General features: G+C 44.9%; 3 protein-coding genes across 3 annotated transcripts; 2 read left to right on the top strand and 1 right to left on the bottom strand.

Annotated features, from left to right (window-relative positions):
- Positions 1 to 3,347: 3,347 nt before the first annotated feature.
- LOC308316859 (zinc finger C2HC domain-containing protein 1A-like) lies at positions 3,348 to 4,340 on the top strand (the record flags this gene model as incomplete). Its single annotated transcript, XM_080765647.1, has 1 exon — positions 3,348 to 4,340. One exon carries the CDS (start codon positions 3,348 to 3,350, stop codon positions 4,338 to 4,340), a length of 993 nt encoding a protein of 330 aa, XP_080621773.1.
- A 5,003-nt stretch (positions 4,341 to 9,343) lies between these two features.
- Positions 9,344 to 10,309, top strand: LOC308316858 (CMP-N-acetylneuraminate-beta-1,4-galactoside alpha-2,3-sialyltransferase-like; the record flags this gene model as incomplete). Its single annotated transcript, XM_080765646.1, has 1 exon — positions 9,344 to 10,309. One exon carries the CDS (start codon positions 9,344 to 9,346, stop codon positions 10,307 to 10,309), a length of 966 nt encoding a protein of 321 aa, XP_080621772.1.
- Positions 10,310 to 14,909: 4,600 nt separating this feature from the next.
- Positions 14,910 to 20,052, bottom strand: LOC308317609 (uncharacterized protein). Its single transcript, XM_080766744.1, has 4 exons — positions 19,587 to 20,052; positions 18,988 to 19,053; positions 18,347 to 18,587; positions 14,910 to 15,210 (listed from the first exon to the last, which is right to left on the bottom strand). The coding sequence occupies exons 1-4, from the start codon at positions 20,032 to 20,034 to the stop codon at positions 15,204 to 15,206; spliced, it is 762 nt and encodes a 253-aa protein (XP_080622870.1). The 5' UTR covers positions 20,035 to 20,052; the 3' UTR covers positions 14,910 to 15,203.
- Positions 20,053 to 21,700: the final 1,648 nt, after the last annotated feature.

Genomic DNA, 21,700 nt, shown 5'->3' with positions numbered 1-21,700 from the left:
TCATGTGGCCCCCTCAGTGGTTGTGGCCCTAAGTGACCGCTTATATCGCTTATGCCTAGAACCGGCCCGAAGTGTACTTGCTTGTCTTTGCAATTGCAAACTGTTAAAGTATTCAATCAATCAATCAATAAATGAATCAATCATTCAATCAATGGGAGGGATTGGTTTTAGCTGTCCGTAACCACATGCTCAGGGGTCATCACCATGCTAGCCCTAAATGACCATAACAGGTCTGTAACTGCAAGAGTTACAGGTCTATTTGGTTTCATTTGTGTCCAGAGTAAAGGGGTCCTTGCAAATAAAACATTTGAGAACCACTAGTAGGCCTACTAGTTGGACTCCTATTCCATAGTGTCGTAGTAAAACAGTGTCATATACATGTTGCGAACAGAACCTGTCAGTGTCATATTCCGAACAAAGCCTCGGCTTGGCATTCAGTAATTGGGTCTTACGATCAAAATAAGGACATTATGGTGTGTAAAAAAAAAAACAAGAAAATCTACAGGCCCGATGTGTGAGCTTAAGAACATCTGCTGTTTTTCGGCACGTACGTGGCACCGACCGTGCGATGCACCGCAAGTTAGGCGTCAGTTTGAAATGTAGCAGAAGGCCCGAGATCACTCCAAAACACTTTAGCCCATAAACAGACCGTAGCTCTGTGCATGGGTGCGTGCGTGCGTGTGTGTGTTTGTGTGTGAGAGAGAGACAGAGATAGAGAGACAGACACAGAGAGAGACAAACAGAGGCGAGGTGTGTTATGTTGTACTGTAGGGTGCAGTGTAGGCTATATAGGTCACAGGGGGGTTAAGCAAGGTCTGTGTCTCTGACAGCTCCTCGACACACTGTCCCAAGTCAGAGCAGGATGTTTTCAAACCTGAGATAAAAAGACACACACCATGAAGGCCCGAGATCACTCCGAAACACTTTAGCCCATGAACAGACCGTATACCTGTGCATGGGTACGTGCGTGCGTGCGTGTGTGTGTGTGTGTGTGTGTGTGTGTGTGTGTGTGTGTGTGTGTGTGTGTGTGTGTGTGTGTGTGTGTGTGAGAGAGAGACAGAGACAGAGAGTATAGGTCACAGGGGGGTTAAGCAAGGTCTGTGGCCGGGCCTGGTTCTCTGACAGCTCCTCAACACACTGTCCCAAAGTCAGAGCAGGATGTTTTCAAACCTGAGATAAAAAGACACACACCATACGGTACTTGTTAGGAGTTATGATGAGAGCGTGTTAAAACGGGTTAAAATGGTCTAAAAATGAAACATTTTCTTTTTGCTGTCTAGGCTTAGATTATATATAGATGTCTATACAGATATAGTATTATACATTAAAAAAACTGCTAATCAACGTTTTTAGACGGACGGATGCAACCGCGTGGCTTCCATGTGGATCTCTGTAGTCACGGTGATGTTGTCAATCATATTGATGATGTCATAGTGTGGACAGATCGCATAAAGATGGACGGCACGTGCTAGGCGTCATTCCTATAGGCTTACACTGCAGCGGTCGGTTGTTAATCACTGTAAAAGGCGTGCAACACAGGCTTTTGTGTGTGCAACAAGCTTCTAAACTTCTACTGATGGGAGTGTATTGTATCACCTGATCTACAAGCTATACAAGCATAGTGATGGAAGCTTTAATTGTAGCTTGTAGATCTACAAGGTGAGACAATATTTTCCTGATAATACATCGGTGACCAATTTATACAGCCCAAGACTGCTGCCCAAGAAAGTGTCTTATAATAAAATACCGAGCACTACAGTGGTAGAAGGCTATACCTCCTAGTGACTAATGGAGGAATATGAAGCTGTCTATGGCAGTGGTGGAAAATAAATAAGTAGAGTACATTTACAGTACCATTTTGAGGTATTTATACTTGAGTAATAAAAGTGCTACGGTTTGTCACATTGCTGTATGCGAACCATCTCTTGGAGCCGTGAGCCACAGCCGTGCCGCGCTCGAGAATCATCTGTAGTTGATCTAACCCCCAATCCCCCCCCCCCCCCTTGATGCGGAGTGCCAAGCAGGAAGACATTGAGTCCCTTTTGACAGTGTTTGGTAAGACCTGGCCAGGGATCACCCTTTAGGGTCACTCAGAGTTACAGACCCATAAGGGACCATTTGCTTATATACAACTATCAAGCTGGAGACCCCCTGAAACTCCCCCGAGGACCCCTGGGGGTCCCCGGACCCCACTGTGAGAACCACTGCTCTGGCATCATGTTGCATTCGATGCTTGGTAATGCTAGCGTGCGTGCCGGTGGCAGCTGTGACTGCATGGCGCTGTAGCAGCCGAGTGGTCCCCAGTGAAGTTAAAAGGAGTAGTCGAGACTCAAGAAATGACTTTATTTCTATCATTTGCCTACCCGGGCATTTTAGTTTGTAAAACATTCCAGAAACCAAAAAAAACTTGATGAATGAAATTAATCCGATATTCCACGTAACAACAGCAAAACTAAATCTGTCCATCAAGTAAAAAAATAAATAAGGTTATTAGATTATTTTCTACTGAAGGGTGCTGAGAAACATTCCAGAAATATCACCAAAGAAAATTAACTTTAAAACATACCGGAAGCTAAACCTGTTCATGCACGAAAGACAAGCAACCCGCTCAGCGCTCATGCACAAAAGACGCACTCGCCTGGGCGTTCGTGTGCATGTGAATAAGCCCATATTATACTGTACGCGTTCTTTGCTCGTGTATGAGCCGGTGTTGTCTATATGACTCATCGCGAGTCAAAGACGACACCGGGTAGGTAAACGTTCTTTTAAGGCTGTGGCAGGTTAGGTTGCTACAGAGACAGGACCGGTCAATGGAGACAGCAGTCGTTAAAGCTGCTGAGCCACCAGAGACATCAGAGGAAGGTGATGACCTTGGAGCAGCAGAGACGGGTATCGAACGGGAGAGAACAGGTGCAGCTATAGAGCTGGAGGCCCAGAGGGCTGGTGTTTCAAATGTTGTGGTAGTGCAGAGCCATAAACTATATGAAGACGTTGTCTACCAGGCCACGTGGCCTACACAGGGCTGTGTAAGTTGTGGGGAGCAGGACCCGAGGAAGCTACGTAAGTACGTAAGCAAGTGTGGCGGAGGGGAAATACAGTTTCTACGATATGGTTGACGTTTTCGCATACGTGGCAACTCCCATGATAAGAAGTGATAGGCCTTTAGGCAATGTACCGTATATGTCTGTTGACGTCAGGTTGCCTTGGTTACCCAATACTTCTGCCAGCCTGGAGCTGTGTGGAACTCCATGGGCGAGGATGACGCCATTTGATGGCGCAAGATACCAAGGCTTAAAGGACAGCTGGACACAATGTCAGATCATTTTCCCATTTGTGATAGGTATAAGATGGCAGTATCAGTGTTGACCAAGGCAGATGAAGCAAAGAAAATAAAAACTGACGAAAAGTCTGTCCGAGTCTTTTTGGAGGATGAAAGACTGCAGGACAAAACACTTCAGAACCAAACACCTCAGGACGAACATGAAGAACAGGACGAGTATGAAGACTCTGCTAATGAGACACACAGACCAGATGACGAAGAAGCAGCTCCTCCTTCCGACTATGAACTATCTCCATGCCAAAATTGCGGAAGGACCTTCTATCCCAAAGTGCTGAAAAACCACCTTCGCATCTGTCAGAACATGAAGTCCAGGAAAGTATTTGATACCAGTAAATTTAGAGCCCTTGAGGGCACAGATCCCACCGCCATCAAACCCAGCAAATCAAAGCCGCCAGAGGAACCTCTCAAGAAGCAGTCCAAGTGGAAAGAAACACATGAGGAGTTCATCACCAGCATCCGTCAACAGAGAATCACGGCAATTCAGGCTCAAGCTGAGCCCCCCCCCCCTCAATATGCATATTATATGAAGTGTCCATCTTGTCCATTGAGAAAGTTTGCTAGTAGATCTGCATCCAACAATCACATCAGGTCCTGCGGGGAGAAGGAGCCTCGCAAGCTGGGAGGCCTAGATAAACTACCTGCACTCAAGCTTCCTACTCCAGTAAAGAAGTCGCCCACCATACCCATTACTCCCTCACCCCCTTCTCGTTTACCTCAGAAGACTCCTGCCTTCTCAAGCCCAAAAGTCCTCCGTCAGGTAATGAGTTCTGGCCTTGGCCCAGTGAAGAGCACTCCGCCTACATTGGGACCCAAGAAGAGGTACAACATTGACAACTACAATGTCTCTAGGGAAGATGCCAACAGCGTGAGTGAAGTGGACAATGGTGGAACTATAGGCAAAGGCAAGTACTGCTATTTGTGTGGGAATATGTACCCTACAGAGTCTGCCAAGTTCTGCTGCGACTGTGGGACCAAGAGAATGTGCGGAGGAAGACATTGAAAGTGATAAATGGATGAAACGGCTCGTGATGAACACTTGTTACCATCTAGTACCGGATTATTTTACCTGCTATTTCCCTGTGAGTGATAAGCAGTCAATACTCACATATAGGGGGAGGTGCGACTCACAGTCTGGACGAATCTAACAAGGACATGGAATATCAAAGATAATCACTCGTATTGACTCGACGTTAATCAGAGCACTGCAGGAGAGGCGTGAGAAACGACACCTTGACAGCGACATTATCACAACTGTGGCGCCAGTTGACACGGATTTGACCATCCTTCAGATGCTTGGCGTGGCGGGAACCAGAAATTTGCTTATCGCAAACAAAACGGCACAGAAACGCACTCTGGCGCACTCTGGCTCTGCAGGCCTAGCGCCTGGCCCAGGCCCGTGTGCACCATTGAGTTCTGGGAGAGAGGCACTGGAGAAGAATTTGACGAGGTTACGCTGCTGTAGGTCGGATGAAACGGAGGATGCCCGCTTCCCAAAGTGCCTTCAACTTCTTCACCTTCCAGTCCTGCATAGAACAGATTATCTTGGCCATCAGAATGAACTGACAACCCTCAGCTATTAACCTTCATTTCTAATGGTGGAAGTGGTATTTTCTCCCCCGTTTGTGTGCAAGCTGCGTGTGCAGTATATGTGGGTCCAGAGCTAATCCTGCAAACCGCTGGACCTGTCAGCGCCAAACATTTAGTCTGTGCTGCCAGTAGACCAAGGGAAGACACAGTTTCAACCTGTGAATGACAACTACGTTATTTGATCATTTTTTGTCCGTGCATTACCTCTGTCCACCCTTCCTTCTAGAGCAGTCCTTCAAGGATTGGCCCACGGTGACATCATTCAATCAAACTTGTCGTCTTCAGAGCCATTTAGCGCCGCCAGATGATAAATGACACCACCACCTTGACATCCCTCCAATCCTCATCACAACAGCCCAGTTCAAATTGTTTAATGATTCTCACTCTGGGACCCAATGGATCCGAAAGGGTCTATTTGTAAGGGATCCATTTTGGAACCCCCTCAAGGAACCGTGAGGGTCCATGGACCCCACTTTGAGAACCACCAGAATAGGCACAGTACCATCATGTAATTGTCATCAACATGCGAGTCCCCCAGGGTTGTGCAGTATCTTCCTTTAAACCCTCCTGATACAGACAAGAAGCTACTCTCAACCTACTAGTTGTATTAGACATTTGGAGCATAAGTGGACAAGTCATGATGTGTACTGATAGTGTCCAGCGTTTCGCTCCTCCTCGTTTGCTGTACAATACAAGATGACCATAATAATCTCATGGATTGTGTTATGGTTTATGTTTTTGTTGAAGTTGAAACTGCATAAAAATAAGGATACGCATGGTTATGCCATAACAGGGAGGGAGAGGCAGCACAGCTTATTGTGTACCATGGATTAAGTCACATCTACTATCCTCATAGCAGCCTTTCAGTACATTTTGTGATGTACAGTATAGGCTATTTTACGTCAACCCTCCCTCCCACCAATGATAGGCAACATCTTCTGTAGCCGTCTGTGACCGCACGTTGACCTTGTGTGAGGTGAGAGGCAGACAGACAGACAGACAGACAGACAGACAGACAGACAGACAGACAGACAGACAGACAGACAGACAGACAGACAGGAGAGGGATCCATTGTGACTGGGTAGACATGGATTCATGAACCGCAGATCACTTAAGCATAGTCCATAATGTTATTTTGCACTATAACATAACTTGTTAAAATTCTTGTTAGGTACTGTACTGTACCGTACCTGCACCAGTGATTGCCTTTTGCTTGCTGGTTGTGATCAATAAGGAAACCAAAGTAGTGTTTGAATTGTAGCTGTTATTATTATATAATAGTACTACTACTAATATGTATACTTTTTAAAGTATATACAATTCTAGTTATAACCAATAGGCTTTTCCTCTTCTTTTTTTGATTACTGGGAAATAGGCTAAAACTCACATTCTAACAGTTCAGCTGTATAGATTTGGCATTGACAATTAAACTACAAAAGTGACATGAAGTTTGCAAATAAAACTACAATTTATGCAAAGTATGCTAATTGGGTGTCAGGGACGGTGAAGGGACCTGGATATTGAAAATGTGGCCCCCAAAAATGTTTGAGAAACATGTTTGCTCTACACAAATGACTGTGCCGGCACAGTCATTTGTGTAGAGCAGTTTATCAAACATACTTCAAACACTCTGATGACACTTTAACTGTCCAACTAGTCGATGTCAATGACAATAACTCATAACTCAGCTAATCAAAACACTAAGTCCCACTCATAGACTGTAAGAAGAATGGACAAAGCGAAGCCATTGGTTTCTACAGACCCTTTTGAAGCCAACCTTTCCGCAAATTGAAATCTCAGATCTTTGAACTTCCGGTCCCGGAATGCTACCGTTAATGACTGTTATTGGCTGCAACCGCAGCGAGGGTGGGTCTTCACTCGGTAGAACCAGTAGAAACCTTAGAAGCATAATACCCTTCTTTAGGCTATCATTCATTTTAGAACAGAGTGTTGCAGTCCCGCCCCCTGCGAGGGCACCGGAAGAGAATTTCCCATTCATTGTTCCATATAGAGACGTTTCAGAAAGTATTTATTTAAAGACCTTTAAGCCTCGGACAAAGCCAACCCAGCTCATGACAATGAACACAATCTTTTGGGCAGAACAAATAATTAGAAGAAAGAAAAGGGCAGGGTGCAACACTTTTTTTAGAGTTTTTCTTCATTCTAATTATTTGTTCGGCCCAAAAAAAATGTTTATTCTCATGATTTGTCAGGAGCCGAGTTGGCTTTGTCTGAGGCTTAAAAGTCTGTAAATAAATACTTTCTGAAACGTCTAGGGAAGAATGAATGGGTAAATTCTCATTAGGTGCCCTCGTTGTTCTGAAAGGGGGCGGGACTGCTACGCTCTATTAATGGGACCATAATCTACTTAACACATCATGATGATTTAAAAAAGACTTTAAACTAGAGTTTGAACACATAAAAGTGTTTATGAAAAGGTTCACTGAGGTAATAAAATCAAGTATAAAGTCTGACCAAAACCTCATATTGAGATTATAATGTATTGTGACCTGTAAGAGGTGTAATAGCGACATCTGCTGGGCCACACAGGGAACTGTACTCCATCCATGCATGGAATGACAGGTCACAGGTTGACAACTTCACTTACCGTTCCTGTCGGCAGGAACCTTGTATCTCCATATTTAAACTTATTATGTTTTTTGTTTGTTTTTTTGTGCCAATGAATGCCGTACACAACAGTATACACGCAAAATAGCAGAAGTTGTAAACATCCTCTACAAATTAAAGATCACACTCATGTGAAGTGGGCGGCGCTCTTATCTCATCATACATCACATTCAGCCAATCAGATGAGCGCATTCCATGCTCATACAGACAGACATACACACACTTTTGCCGATGGGTTCCCAGATTCGTTTTTTTTTGTGGTAATTAATACACAACTTGTAACAAAAGTTGTGGAAATCGCAGAAGTAAAAAAAAATCACACTTGTGTGAAGTGAGCGGCGCTCTTATCATCATACATCACATTCCGTGCTCAGCCAATCAGCTCAGTGCATTCCGTGCTCATATACAGACAGATCTCAGCCAATCAGCTGAGCGAATTCCGTGCTCATATACAGACAGATCTCAGCCAATCAGCTGAGCACATTCCGTGCTCATATACACAGATCTCAGCCAATCAGCTGAGCGCATTCCGTGCTCATATACAGACAGATCTCAGCCAATCAGCTGAGCTTATTCCGTGCTCATATACAGACAGATCTCAGCCATTCCGTGCTCATGCGGACAGAGAGACACACACACACACACACACACACACACACACACACACACACACACACACACACACACACACACACAAAGCTGTGCATAGGCGGGGATAGCATCGAAGTAACTCTGTAGGGCTATCTTGAAAATATTAACCCCCAATTCCTCATTAAAAGGTTCCAAATAGGCCTATGGTGTTTTTAAACTCAAAACAGCCCAGTCCAGCGGCAGCGAGTCACTGTATTAGTTAGCTCACTAATTACGTTGTGACGCAGCTGCTGCGTTGCTTTACCTGCGACTTTCACTTTAGACCAGAGAGAGAGAGAGAGAGATGAATCAAACCGCAATAAATTAATAAATCCCCTTCTGAATCTGCGGAAGACATTAGATTAACTTCCGTGACAAATTGGAGATTTATTGTAGGCCTACTGTACTGTATCATATTCGGTTAATGTATTAATTCTATTTAATTGTACGAATCAACTGTGATCAAAGTCAAAGTGCAGCAGAGCCATTATTAGAAGAGTGACAAACAAGTCCTGGACCGGAAGTTGTCAGAATGCACTGGATATAGGCTACAACAGCCCAGCTTAAAGGATCACTTCACCACTTTTCAACCTATCTTCATCATTGGTCCTCATTAATAATGATAAAATGGCAACACTTTTGTGCCCCCTCAGTGCTTTCTGCACGGTCCAGAGTGTGGGTGAGTCCACAACTCACATAGACTCCATATTTGGGCATAACAGTCGACTTGAGATACAATATTTGGACATGGACTACTCGATGGACATGATCCGCCACTGATCATAGACTCCATCTTTGGGTGTGACCGACATATTGGGTCTCCATATATGGATATGACTGACGTGACTATACATACTATATAGGTATAGCGACACCATTCACATCACATAACCAGAACTCAAGCGCCGTAGCCAGCCATATAAAATGCAGTGAGACGTACTATAGAGGAGAAAACTGTTTTGGTTGAATGTTGACCCATTTCTTTTTGAGAGAAATCACATTTATTTTCTCCCAAAACTATATTCTGGCATTTTCTTCTGTGTAACCTGTTACAGACAGACATCTGGCATAACACCTATAGTATACTGTGCAATTCACCTGGTGAAACCATCACCAGAGGGGGCGCTCTCTCTCCGGTGTTTTAATTTCAGGTATACCATGCATTTGGTTTGTATCATAGCCCTGGCCCTGGTTGTCTTGGACTTGAAGGGCAGTGCCAGTGCAACTGCAGGTCACAATGAATCGAGAACAGGAGGTTGCGAGCTTGGCTTTGCAGCGTCAAAGACGGCCGGCCTGTACCCAGGATTTGGATCCACGCCAGTTCCCATGTTCCTCGATCCAAACTTTAAGAGATTCCCCAACATCAGCGCGTATGGCCTACCTTTTGGAATTAAATCACAAGAGACGATCGTGGACGACATTCTGTCGGCTACAGGAACCTACGGTCTGGGGGAGGAGCTCGACGGGTTAAAAGCAAAGAGATGCATCATCGTGGGGAACGGAGGCATCCTCACGAACAAGCACCTGGGCCGGACGATCGATACGTATGACGTCGTCGTGAGGCTCAACGCGGCTCCGGTGAAAGACTACGAAGGCGACGTGGGCTCCAAGACCACTATGCGCATCTTGTACCCCGCAAGCTGCCCCGACAGGACGGGGCAGACAGAGGACCGGTCGCTGTTCGTCCTCGCCGCCTTTAAGGATAAGGACCTCGAGTGGTTCCAACGCATGGTATCCAAAGACAAGATGAAGGCAGTGGCAGAGCACGCAACTAGAGAGGCCGCGGACATGCGGATCCTGAACCCACACTTCATCAGGGAGGCCTCTTTCAAGCTCATCGGCTTTCCGTACAACGATGGTCGGCCAATTTGGGCCAATAAGAAGGGCAATATTCCCACCACGGGGGTGATTGCCATAACGATGGCCCTCCACCACTGTGACAGAGTTGCAGTGGCTGGTTTTGGCTACGACATGAGCGACCCCGACACTTCTTTGCATTACTACGACAACCTCAAAATGTCAGCAGTGACCAAATGGGGAAATCATAACATCGTGAAAGAAAAGCAGTTTCTGGTGAAACTTGTGGAGGCTGGAGCTATCCAGGACCTGACCATGGGCATCTGACTAGAGATGAATACGGGATCTCTACTTGCAAAAAATTGATTTCAACCTTACTACTACTTTGTACTACTAGGACAAAGATTAAAAAATGTTAAAAAAATAAAAAAATAAAGTTTGATGACAAATATATAATTACTAGAATTTTGCGGCCGCGAGTTACTTTGCCGCGCACTATGGGAAGAAGGAAATTGCGGGAGTTGACTCAACATGTAGTAACGGATGGGTTATTAGTTATTATTATGTGTCCTTATTAGTGTAGTGTAGTGTAGTCAACACGTTATGGCTCATACACACTGCCCGGTATTTGCTCTGATTATGCCGTCGAGGAGCATTTTTGGCGCTGGCCGACAAAACCGCTGATCTGACGTTAAGCGGTGCCCAAAAGGTAGATCAGGATCTACCAGTATAGATCACAAAGGCTTTGCAGGTAGACCACATGACATGGCCCTAAAAATATATATTTTTTAAATATAAAAAACGATTTTTGCATCTGCCGCTTGAGATGACCTGAGATGACTTGATTGATTGACATCAAAAAGGGCCTGTCACCGGCCAGGGAAATTCCCCTCTGTCAGGTGAAAAGAAGCAGCTTGGACTCCTCATGCATAGAAGGAGGCATGAGGTCAGTCCGCTGCCCCCCCAGGTTGGCAGAGGAAGCGTAGCGCCCAGGATTACATTAGATAATTGGCACTGTGTGAAAAGAAAACTGGGTTACAAAATCGTGGGATAAGATTTTATTAAAAAAAAAGAAAAGGGCCTGTCAGCTCAAACACACAATGCAATACTTGTTGTTGCTTACAATCATCAGTAGAAAAGTCAAATACCAAAAATCCTACCATTTCCATTTCCCCCCCTCTATTTCCCATTCCATGTGCGTTTGTCTTATAGTTGCTCTGGCCTCTGTACTACTGCCACCTACCGTCCATTTATTGTATTACACAGTGGGTGAAAGAAACACACCCCTTAAGACTAAACCCCACCCATCAGAGGTGTGGCGTCCAGAGGTACCTGGACACATTGTGTGTGTGTGTGTGTGTGTGTGCGCGTTTCGATGTGCAGGGCGTTGCTGAAAATGAGCACCTGTGCTCAGCTACTTCCCTGGGTAAATAAAGAATAAAAAAATGAAAGGTACCTTTCAAAACCTATAGAAGTCAGCCTGGTACAGACGAAAGGGACACCACTGTATGTAGCCTATGAAAGGCTCCTCAATTACATTTTGTAACTATTGTCAGCAATGGGATGATAGTTTTATTTGGTGGGTATATGAGCTGGTCGTTTTGAAAGTAGCTCTCAAGTAAAAAAAAAAGTGTGGCCAGCCCTGGTATAGATGATTATATATTCATTCCGTGGGTAAATCCCTGTAGGCTACCCACATATTGGTAGCCTATATTAGCCCAATATTGGCGTTACGCATTTCACTTGAATAATGTTGTGTGCGCACGTGCGCGTGCGGAGAAAGACAGTTATTTAATGAAACTCAAGATTATAACGTCCTGTCTCGCCGCCGTATAGCCTGCATTATTCCTGTGTGTGTGTGTGTGTGTATGTGGGCATTGAACGTGTTGTCTCCAACCAGCTCTCTCTCCATCTCTCACAGAACAACCTGCTGGATCCCAACCAGTCCGGATTTAAGAAGGCCCACTCCACAGAAACTGCCCTGCTGGCAGTCACAGAAGCACTACATACCAACAGCCAGGAATCTTGGTGTTGTCCTGGACAGTCAGCTCTCGTTCAAAACTCACATCACAGCTGTCACTCGATCCTGTAGGAGTGTAAGGGCTACTCAACTTGGCTCAGGGGCCACTCAGCTAAATACCAAATGTCTGAGGGACGCACGCCCAAATAATGTTGGTCATATTGGATTGTTTTGGTCATGCAGCCACGACCTACATTTCCATCTAGGAAAGGCCAAACCTCATTGGACAAAATTATTGTCATGACATGGAATGATTAATAATGAAATTAAGTTACCAAATGAGGCTTTTATTCACACAATGTGAAGAGAACATGAACAGATTACTGTTGCAGTTAAATCAAATATCAGAGGTATAGACCAAGATGCCAATAGGCTACTATACTGAAATTAATAAGCCATATCACAGTCTCATGGACTGGTACAAATAATAACATAGCCTACCTATACATTACAGTTTTGGCTGCATAGAGCCCATTATGATGAATTGAACTCAGTGGACCCTGTTGTAAAACAAGTGTTTAATATATAGTGATTTATGGTTTTGTCCACAATAAAGTAGCAGTTTTTGCAGTGTCTTTATTGTGCTTTCGTCCGAAATGTATAACCATTATACCTCATTGAACAGGTTTCTTTGACTATAATATGCATGCACCTCTTGGTACCACAGCACCTCAAAGGCCCTTAAAACAAGGCTCCAGAGCTCCCAAAACAAACTGGTCAGGCTCCTACTTGGCCTCACCCTATTAGTTCAATAATATATGTAAAAGTTAAAGACATTAAGTTGATATTTGTGTTAAAATCCAAATGTTAACGCTGTCTCACACCGTGAGTCTCAGGGGTGCCAAAAACACACGGCGCCATCTGCAGGCTGCAGCCAACATTACACAGAAAGCAAATACGGCGCTATAAACATCAAACATTACCCTGAATGCAATAAGCTAATGACGAGGCCACGGCATGGACACTGTGGACTATAAAGTGTGCTGGCTGTTTGGCATTAGGCCAAGGCATGGACACTGTGGACTAGAAAGTGTGCTGTCTGTTTGGCATTAGGCCAAGGCATGGACACTGTGGACTAGAAAGTGTGCTGGCTGTTTGGCATTAGGCCAAGGCATGGACACTGTGGACTAGAAAGTGTGCTGGCTGTTTGGCATTAGGCCAAGGCATGGACACTGTGGACTAGAAAGTGTGCTGTCTGTTTGGCATTAGGCCAAGGCATGGACACTGTGGACTAGAAAGTGTGCTGTCTGTTTGGCATTAGGCCAAGGCATGGACACTGTGGACTAGAAAGTGTGCTGGCTGTTTGGCATTAGGCCAAGGCATGGACACTGTGGACTAGAAAGTGTGCTGGCTGTTTGGCATTAGGCCAAGGCATGGACACTGTAGACTAGAAAGTGTGCTGGCTGTTTGGCATTAGGCCAAGGCATGGACCCTGTGGACTAGAAAGTGTGCTGTCTGTTTGGCATTAGGCCAAGGCATGGACACTGTGGACAATAAAGTGTGCTGTCTGTTTGGCATTAGGCCAAGGCATGGACACTGTGGACAATAAAGTGTGCTGGCTGTTTGGCATTAGGCCAAGGCATGGACACTGTGGACAATAAAGTGTGCTGGCTATGTTTGGCATTAGGCCAAGGCATGGACACTGTAGACTATAAAGTGCGCTGGCTGTTTGGCAGCATTGGTAAACACAATACAGGACTATGTGTGAATATGGAGTTGAAGAGATTGTAAAACAAATGTTCATGGGTGTGTGTAATGGAGGATAATGTGTTTGGTAGTGCTATCATAATATATCTCATCGAGAAACTTACTCAAACCACCGGAACAACAACAAATTGAAGTATTAAAAACGGTAAACCATGCATAGGTGTTTGGGAGGGATGCACCATTAATCCGTAGCATAATCGGAATCGACCGTATCGGTATCGGAAACGGTCTCTCAAACATATTCGGTTTTCACCAAAAAAAAAAAAAAAAAGAATATCATTCAGTTGTGAAAACAGACAATAGGGAAAGAGTATATGCTATTTATTTATTTATTGATTGAATACTTTTTAACAGGCTTTGGGCCATGGTGCACCCCTAGTCTCACACTGTGAGTGTCAGGGGGTGACAAAAACATACAGCGCCATAACAATCTAACATTACCCAGAACTTCAGAAGACCAATAGGGTGCCATGAAAAAACATGTAACATTACCCAGAATGCAGTGCAGGGGGTGTTGAAACCTAGGGTGCGTTCGGAAATGCGCCCTGAACGCACCGGTGTGCTCTCTTGTCGTTCGTTTATTCAGTGCACTCGGTGCGTTGTCGTTCGAAAATCCCAGTGGGCTGCGCACCGGGTGTGCCGAGTGCCCGCACTGAGCGACCCTACCCTGAAGCTGGGGTCGTCCACTGAGCGACCCTACCCTGAAGCTGGGGTCGTCCACTGAGCGACCCTACCCTGAAGCTGGGGTCGTCCACTGAGAGACCCTACCCTGAAGCTGGGGTCGTCCACTGAGAGGCCCTACCCTGAAGCTGGGGTCGTCCACTGAGAGACCCTACCCTGAAGCTGGGGTCGTCCACTGAGAGACCCTACCCTGAAGCTACACACTAAGAGGACTTTGAGAGCGGTTTTGAAGGAGTCAAGGGATTTGCATGTCTTAATGACTGTTGGTAGGGCGTATGTAGTCCAAACATGACTAATTAACCCATGAATCGAACAACACAGATCGATACACAACACATCCATAAGTAAATATGATTTGTTCATATCGTTACACAATGCACACCATTAACTTCTAGTCTAGTCCAAGTCCAGTCCTGTAAAATCACTTTATTTGGCATTATTGTGAGTTACAGTTTGTGTGAAATGTCACAAATCAAACATCCATGAATGCATCCGACAGTGATATTTAATAATGATCTACATTACATTACATTTTCATACATGTATCTGTACAGCACTTTTCATGACATGAAGTTCAGCTCAAAGAGCTTTACAGAGCAATAAAAATCACACCTGTGTGAAGTGAGGGGCGCTCTCGTCGTCATACTGTACACCATCTCATTCCGGCCATTCACAATGTGCGTGCGTCCCCCCCCACCCAAATCCCATGAATGACAAAGGCTGAGACACAGGCAATATGGACACGACGGCGAAGGGGGACATCTGGTGGCCACGCAGGGAAGCACAGCACTCCTGGTCCATCAACAGCATCACTTACTTCCTAACAGGAGAAGAAGAACAACACCGCTGCTGTGAATAACCATATCTGTGCAGAAACACACATTCAGATTTTACGGGGGCCAGTTTCAAATTGCAGCCGTCGGTAGGTGCCCTTTGAGGGCAGTTTTGAAGGAGTCAAGGGATTTGCATGTCTTAAAGGTATTATGACATTCTTTTTAACATAATTTTAACAACATTAAAAGTCTTGGCCATGGTCCTTCAAACGTGTCTAAAAAGTTTGAACTTTTTTTGAACACTCACACAGTATTTCTTGCCAGGAGTTTTTGTGTGTATGTAATATGCATCCTGAGAAGGCATAGAAAAATACATTATTTTAGCCTGTAGATGTCGGTAATTCCCCCTTTCCTGTCAATCACTACCCAGCTCCGCCCCCCCCACCCCTCAAGCCCTCCATACCTCTCCGCCCCCCTCAGAGAAAGGGACTGTTCTTTTTTTTTTCCTTTACAAGTTCACAGCATCTCAGCCATAGCAACGCTGCCAGTGCCAACGCACGCAACTTCTTCTCCTTTTATAACTATTTGTTTATAGTTTATATAAAATGTTATTTATAATAAGACTATCACTGCATGTATGTACTGAGGGGATGGACAACAACATGTATTCTCTGCTGCAAAAGGAGAGGAGACTGGAGCAACACGGACATTTAGAGCCTTTTATTAAGGTGCTGAGTATACAAAACGACTAACGTTTCGACCGCAAGGTCGAAACGTAAAAGGCTCAAAATGTCCGTGTTGCTCCAGTCTCCTCTCCTTTTGCAACTTTGATGTCCCTGCACCTGTGAAGCACCGGATCAGCCGTTTTAGGCTTGAGGCGCGTTGGTAGACTCCCTTTGTAACATGTATTCTCTATTCAACGTCATCGTACGAGCAACAGTTGGTAAACAAATAAGGCACGTTCGGAAATACCGCACCGGAGCGCACTCGCCTATTAGTTTGCATTGCACAGTGCCAGTGGGCTTAGTGCGCTATTTCCGAACGCGCCTATGAAACTCCTGCAATATCTCACCCCACGACGACGTCGACATAAACTTGTGTAATGTCATCGTCATCGATATCATACTCAATGACTATAGCCTATCATTATTCGCCATACTTTTAACGTGGATTATATCACACGAGCGTTGGCTGCGCGTTGCTATTCCACTGTATCGCATTACAAGAACAATAATGAGCACATGCAATCTACAACAGCTGGTGCACGCCACGAATCAAAGATTAATAATAGTCAAACACACAGCTAATGCGGGTAGTGGCAGTGATTGACTATAAATTAAAAGTAGGCTACCATGAAGCATTTCGGAGTGCTGCAGGCGATTGATTTTTTATTGTGAGTCCACTCAAATAGTACTGCACAACAATTTAACACAAATCATTGCAGTATAAATACTTATAGTTGGGATTGGGACACGAATGCTTGGTATTGCTCCTGGGTTCATAAAAAGTTTGGTTGCAAATCCACTCTGAACTTGTCCGAGATTTGAAAAACTTTCTGGGGTGAAATGATGTGCGCACACCAAGAGTCCCTTCTTTGACAACTTGGTTGGAACGTTACCGTCAAAAATAAAATGCATCCACCTAGAGCGTGAATCTTCATCTAGGCCAGTTGGTGGAAAGTGCAAGGACTTGTGTTGATTGACACAGCCGACAACGGAGCAGATTGCTTTTTCTCTAGAAGCCATTATTATTATTATTATTATACTGAAACAAAGTCGCGGACAGAATGAGGAAGAAGAGAGGAGAGCAGGTGGAGGAGAGGAGAGGGGCGGGGATGAGGAGGAGGGGGGCGGGTAGTAGAATTGGTAGACAGGGAGCAGAGGAGAGGGGGCGGGGTTTAGCGTTACATTACGTAGGCCTCCGCCGTCCAAGCCACGAGTCATATTTGCATATGGTTTTTTTTTGGTGAAATTGATGTCAAGAAAAGCCAAAGAACACAAAATATCTACAAAAATGTGTTTTAAATGTCACAATCCCTTTAATGACCGTTGGTAGGGCGTCCCACATTTTGGTGGCATAGGAGCGAAAATAATTGTGCCGAATCTGGGTTGCACATGGTTTGTTGAACTCCCTCTGGTGTTGTGGGTGTGGACTTCATTGACATTAAGGAAGTATTTAGACAGGTACGTGAGTATCTTAGTGAAGTATTTAGACAGGTACATGGGTATCTTAGTGAAATATTTAGACAGGTACATGGGTATCTTAGTGAAGTATTTAGACAGGTACATGGGTATCTTAGTGAAGTATTTAGACAGGTACATGGGTATCTTAGTGAAGTATTTAGACAGGTACATGGGTATCTTAGTGAAGTATTTAGACAGGTACATGGGTATCTTAGTGAAGTATTTAGACAGGTACATGGGTATCTTAGTGAAGTATTTAGACAGGTACATGGGTATCTTAGTCCATTGCAAGATGTTGTACTATGTCATCAACCCAAAGCCATTCCAGCCTGTCAAAGTGGGCAGGGGTGAGGTGGGTTCGGGTAGTGAGGCCAAGTAGTAGCCTGACCAGTTTGTTTTGGGAAGTCTGGAGCCTTGTTTTAAGGGCTGATCGTACATTAATAAATATGTACAGGTTCACAAAGGTTCTCATCAATCTGTAGATTACATTACATTGTAATGAAAGTGTGGGGCTCTTGGGAATCAAGAGGATGAATTATAATGATTCAAATAACACGGCCCGAAAAGCTCCATTCTCTAGTTGTAACTTGTAACTTCTCTAAAAACAATTTAACCCATTTAGGCCTGACGTCGAAATTTATAAAAGGTCTTCTAAATTCTGAAACAGTTTTCTGAAATACCTATATGTTTCTGTATCAGTGGTGCTCAATATTTCATGTCAAGGACCCCGACAATTATATGTAATTGGCCATCGACCCCCATCTGAAAATAATATGTTGTTCCAGGGACCTCCCCAGAAGTTAAAATGTTCACTCTGTAATAATATATTCAAAGATTCGAGGCACATTCTCACGATTTTTCAAAAAAGACCTACAAGTTCGTAGCTTGTAGATCTGCCATTTTTCAACAGCTAAAGTATACAGTAACATAATGCTTTAAAACACCACAAGGGGTTCCCGCCCCCGCCACAACATGGGTTAACTAAATGCAAATGACTTACAGATCTTCAAGGAGAGAAGGCTCGTATTCCTGGAGAGCTTTGTGCAAAGTGTCTCTGCCTCTGCTGGAGGTCAGGAGAGCATAGATTGCCCTCATCATGCCCTGAGTGTTGGGCTTGGACTCCACATTGCTGTAGCCCTCATTGTTTATGATGTCCTTCTCAAAGAGTACATCTAGGATGGGACCCACGTTCCTCACCTTGTCAACCAGGAAACGCCGATGTTGGTCCACAAAGTGTTTCGCTGAAGTTAAGGAGGATTGAACGTTGAGTTGTTGGTTTTCATTTGACATTGTTTTAAAATGGAAAGTGCCATATAGGAGCTAACAATTCTTATTCTAAAAATTGCAATAAAGTGATACAGTTTGTGCTGGTAGTGTATATATATATACACACACACACACACACACACACACACACACACACACACACACACACACAGTGTGTGTGCGTTATAGATATCGTTATAGATCGTTGCTGCAGAAATCTCTTATCTCCTTATTTAAACGTGTTTGTTCATGAATTAACGTCCTACTTGACCTCACTACAGCGTCACGCTAAAACATCCAAAGTAACAACAGATCTACAAGCTAGAGACTCACCTGGTATGGAAGTAACAACAGATCTACAAGCTAGAGACTCACCTGGTATGGAAGCAGCCGCTCCTGTAGATTGTGCTGGTATGGAAGCAGCCGCTCCTGTAGATTGTGCTGCAAGAAATAAAAGTGTTATAATTATGAACAGAAAGGAAGCATCGAGGCCCATCTCACCACGGTGAAATAGCACGGACTGTTTAAGTCCCTACATAAACCCCCACAATCCCTACATGTTACACTACTACTGTTTAAGTCCCTACATAAACCCCCACAATCCCTACATGTTACACTACTACTGTTTAAGTCCCTACATAAACACCCACAATCCCTACATGTTACACTACTACTGTTTAAGTCCCTACATAAACCCCCACAATCCCTACATGTTACACTACTACTGTTTAAGTCCCTACATAAACCCCCACAATCCCTACATGTTACACTACTACTGTTTAAGTCCCTACATAAACCCCCACAATCCCTACATGTTACACTACTACTGTTTTATACATAAACCCCCACAATCCCTACATGTTACACTACTACTGTTTTGACCGCGACAGATTGCTATTTCACCGCGTGAGGGAGAGTGAGATCGGGTGTTTTCTAGGTGTGTATATTTGAATTGCCAATCTGTGCCATTTCACCGTATTTGGGTGAGAGGGTGTCTTCTGCCGCGAGACTCGCTGTGCGCTGAACGCGTTGGCTCTGTTGTATTCTCACAGCAGGAGCTGAAAAGTCAACGCAGCTTTCCCACGCACAGACAGAGGTGTCGCAGTCCCTTAGAAGCAGCTCGACCATCTTCATCCTTTTCTTTAAAGTCACTTGAAACGTGGAGATGTAATTGTGATAGCACGATTCGTCGACTTCAAAGCCTGCTCTGTGTGGTTCAATGACGACGGCATCATCCCGATGCGAGGTGGAGAGGGTATATTTCTTCTTTGGGATTAGTTCGCAGGGAGGCTTTTCGATGTAACTCTCTTCTCCGTGCATCTCCTTCCTTTCCTTCTTCACGTCACTCAGCACCACATTGCTGGGTAGCAGCAGTACATTCAGCGTTGACATGGGGTCATCATCATGCTCAATCGGTGGCATATAAAACAGTGACACCAGTGCCCGGATAGGTCTGGGCCCGAACAGCTTCTCCATGATGAGACCAAATAAAGACAACCCGGTTACATCTATGATAACATGAGTTTCTGTGACCACACGGGGTTTGATCAGCTCAACGCCGTCATCATCCACCACGTGGACAACAGACAAGGACTTGCCTCCACCCGTGGAGAGGATCTCACAGTGTGGAAATTGCAACTGACACACGGAGCCCTGAGGACCTTTGATGTCAAACAGTGGTCCCGCGGGCCTCTTGCTCAGCTGGGACAGAAGGCCCCGGTGCCACGGGACTGTCCCGTAAGTCACCTCTCCCTCTGTCTCCATCTTCAACCCCAGGCCGGTCACGCTGCATTGGAACAGTCCAGCGTGGGTGCAGTGGAACCTGTAGCGTTCCTTGTTTTCCACAAGAACGATGTCGGGTGTAAATGTCTGTGTATTGTCCAGTAGTAGTGTGACATCGTTTACACTGCGGGAGCGCTTTGCTCTGAAAGCCGTCTTGTTCTCTAGACGTGGGATTTGGCTCAGTGACGGTAAGCTGTGAGAACCAGGCAGGGAGACGGATTCTTCTATCCTCAAACCACTGGAGCGTGAAATAAGCTCAGTTTCATCTTGGATGTCCAGATAGGACAGTGAATCTGTAACAGCATGAACTTCCAGAGAGGACAGTGACTCTGTAACAGCATGAACTTCCAGAGAGGACAGTGACTCTGTAACAGCATGAACTTCCAGAGAGGACAGTGACTCTGTAACAGCATGAATTTCCAGAGAGGACAGTGACTCTGTAACAGGACATTCTTCCATCTCGCCATGCAAAGGCATCGTACCCTACAGAGAATATAGAGAAAGGGAAAATAAAATCAGTAATTAGACAAAGATGAACCCAAGACTTTTCCACAGCGTCAGCTCATACAGATGTAATATCCTTGCTAACTGACTGCTGGCTGAGTCCTGACTCTTTGGCCGATGTTATAACATGCGTTGCCAGTAGAGTTGTCAATTTCTGCCCGAACCCGACCCAACCCGACGTTTTTGGGCAGGGCCTAGCCTATAATGGCTCTGAACGACACAACAAAGCAGACAGGAAACGATCAGTGTCTTTCCTGATGTTCAGTCACTGTGATTATTGTGCAGAGCAGATGGTTCTGTCCTCACTATGTCCATGTTGGAATGATGGAGTCTAGAGGGTTCTGTCCTCACTGTGTCCATGTTGGAATGATAGAGTCTAGAGGGTTCTGTACTCACTATGTCCATGTTGGAATCATGGAGTCTAGAGGGTTCTGTACTCACTATGTCCATGTTGGAATGATGGAGTCTAGAGGGTTCTGTCCTCACTATGTCCATGTTGGAATGATGGAGTCTAGAGGGTTCTGTCCTCACTATGTCCATGTTGGAATGATGGAGTCTAGAGGGTTCTGTACTCACTATGTCCATGTTGGAATGATGGAGTCTAGAGGGTTCTGTACTCACTGTGTCCATGTTGGAATGATGGAGTCTAGAGGGTTCTGTCCTCACTGTGTCCATGTTGGAATGATGGAGTCTAGAGACACGCGCACACGCACACGCACACACACACACACACACACACACACACACACACACACGCACACACACACACACACACACACACACACACACACAATCAATAAAA

Source organism: Protomyctophum bolini, assembly GCF_963924005.1.
Source record: "Protomyctophum bolini genome assembly, chromosome: 6".
Lineage (NCBI taxonomy): Eukaryota > Metazoa > Chordata > Actinopteri > Myctophiformes > Myctophidae > Protomyctophum > Protomyctophum bolini.
This window is presented reverse-complemented; position numbering and strand designations above follow the sequence as displayed.

Excerpts from the sequence above, each read along its gene's own strand:
- LOC308317609 (XM_080766744.1), bottom strand. The coding sequence starts at position 20,034 with ATGCCACCGATTGAGCATGATGATGACCCCATGTCAACGCTGAATGTA. Across the intron at positions 19,054-19,586 it reads CACCCTCTCACCCAAATACG|CACAATCTACAGGAGCGGCT; the intron begins GTGAAATGGCAC and ends TATTTCTTGCAG. Across the intron at positions 18,588-18,987 it reads AGCGGCTGCTTCCATACCAG|CGAAACACTTTGTGGACCAA; the intron begins GTGAGTCTCTAG and ends CCTTAACTTCAG.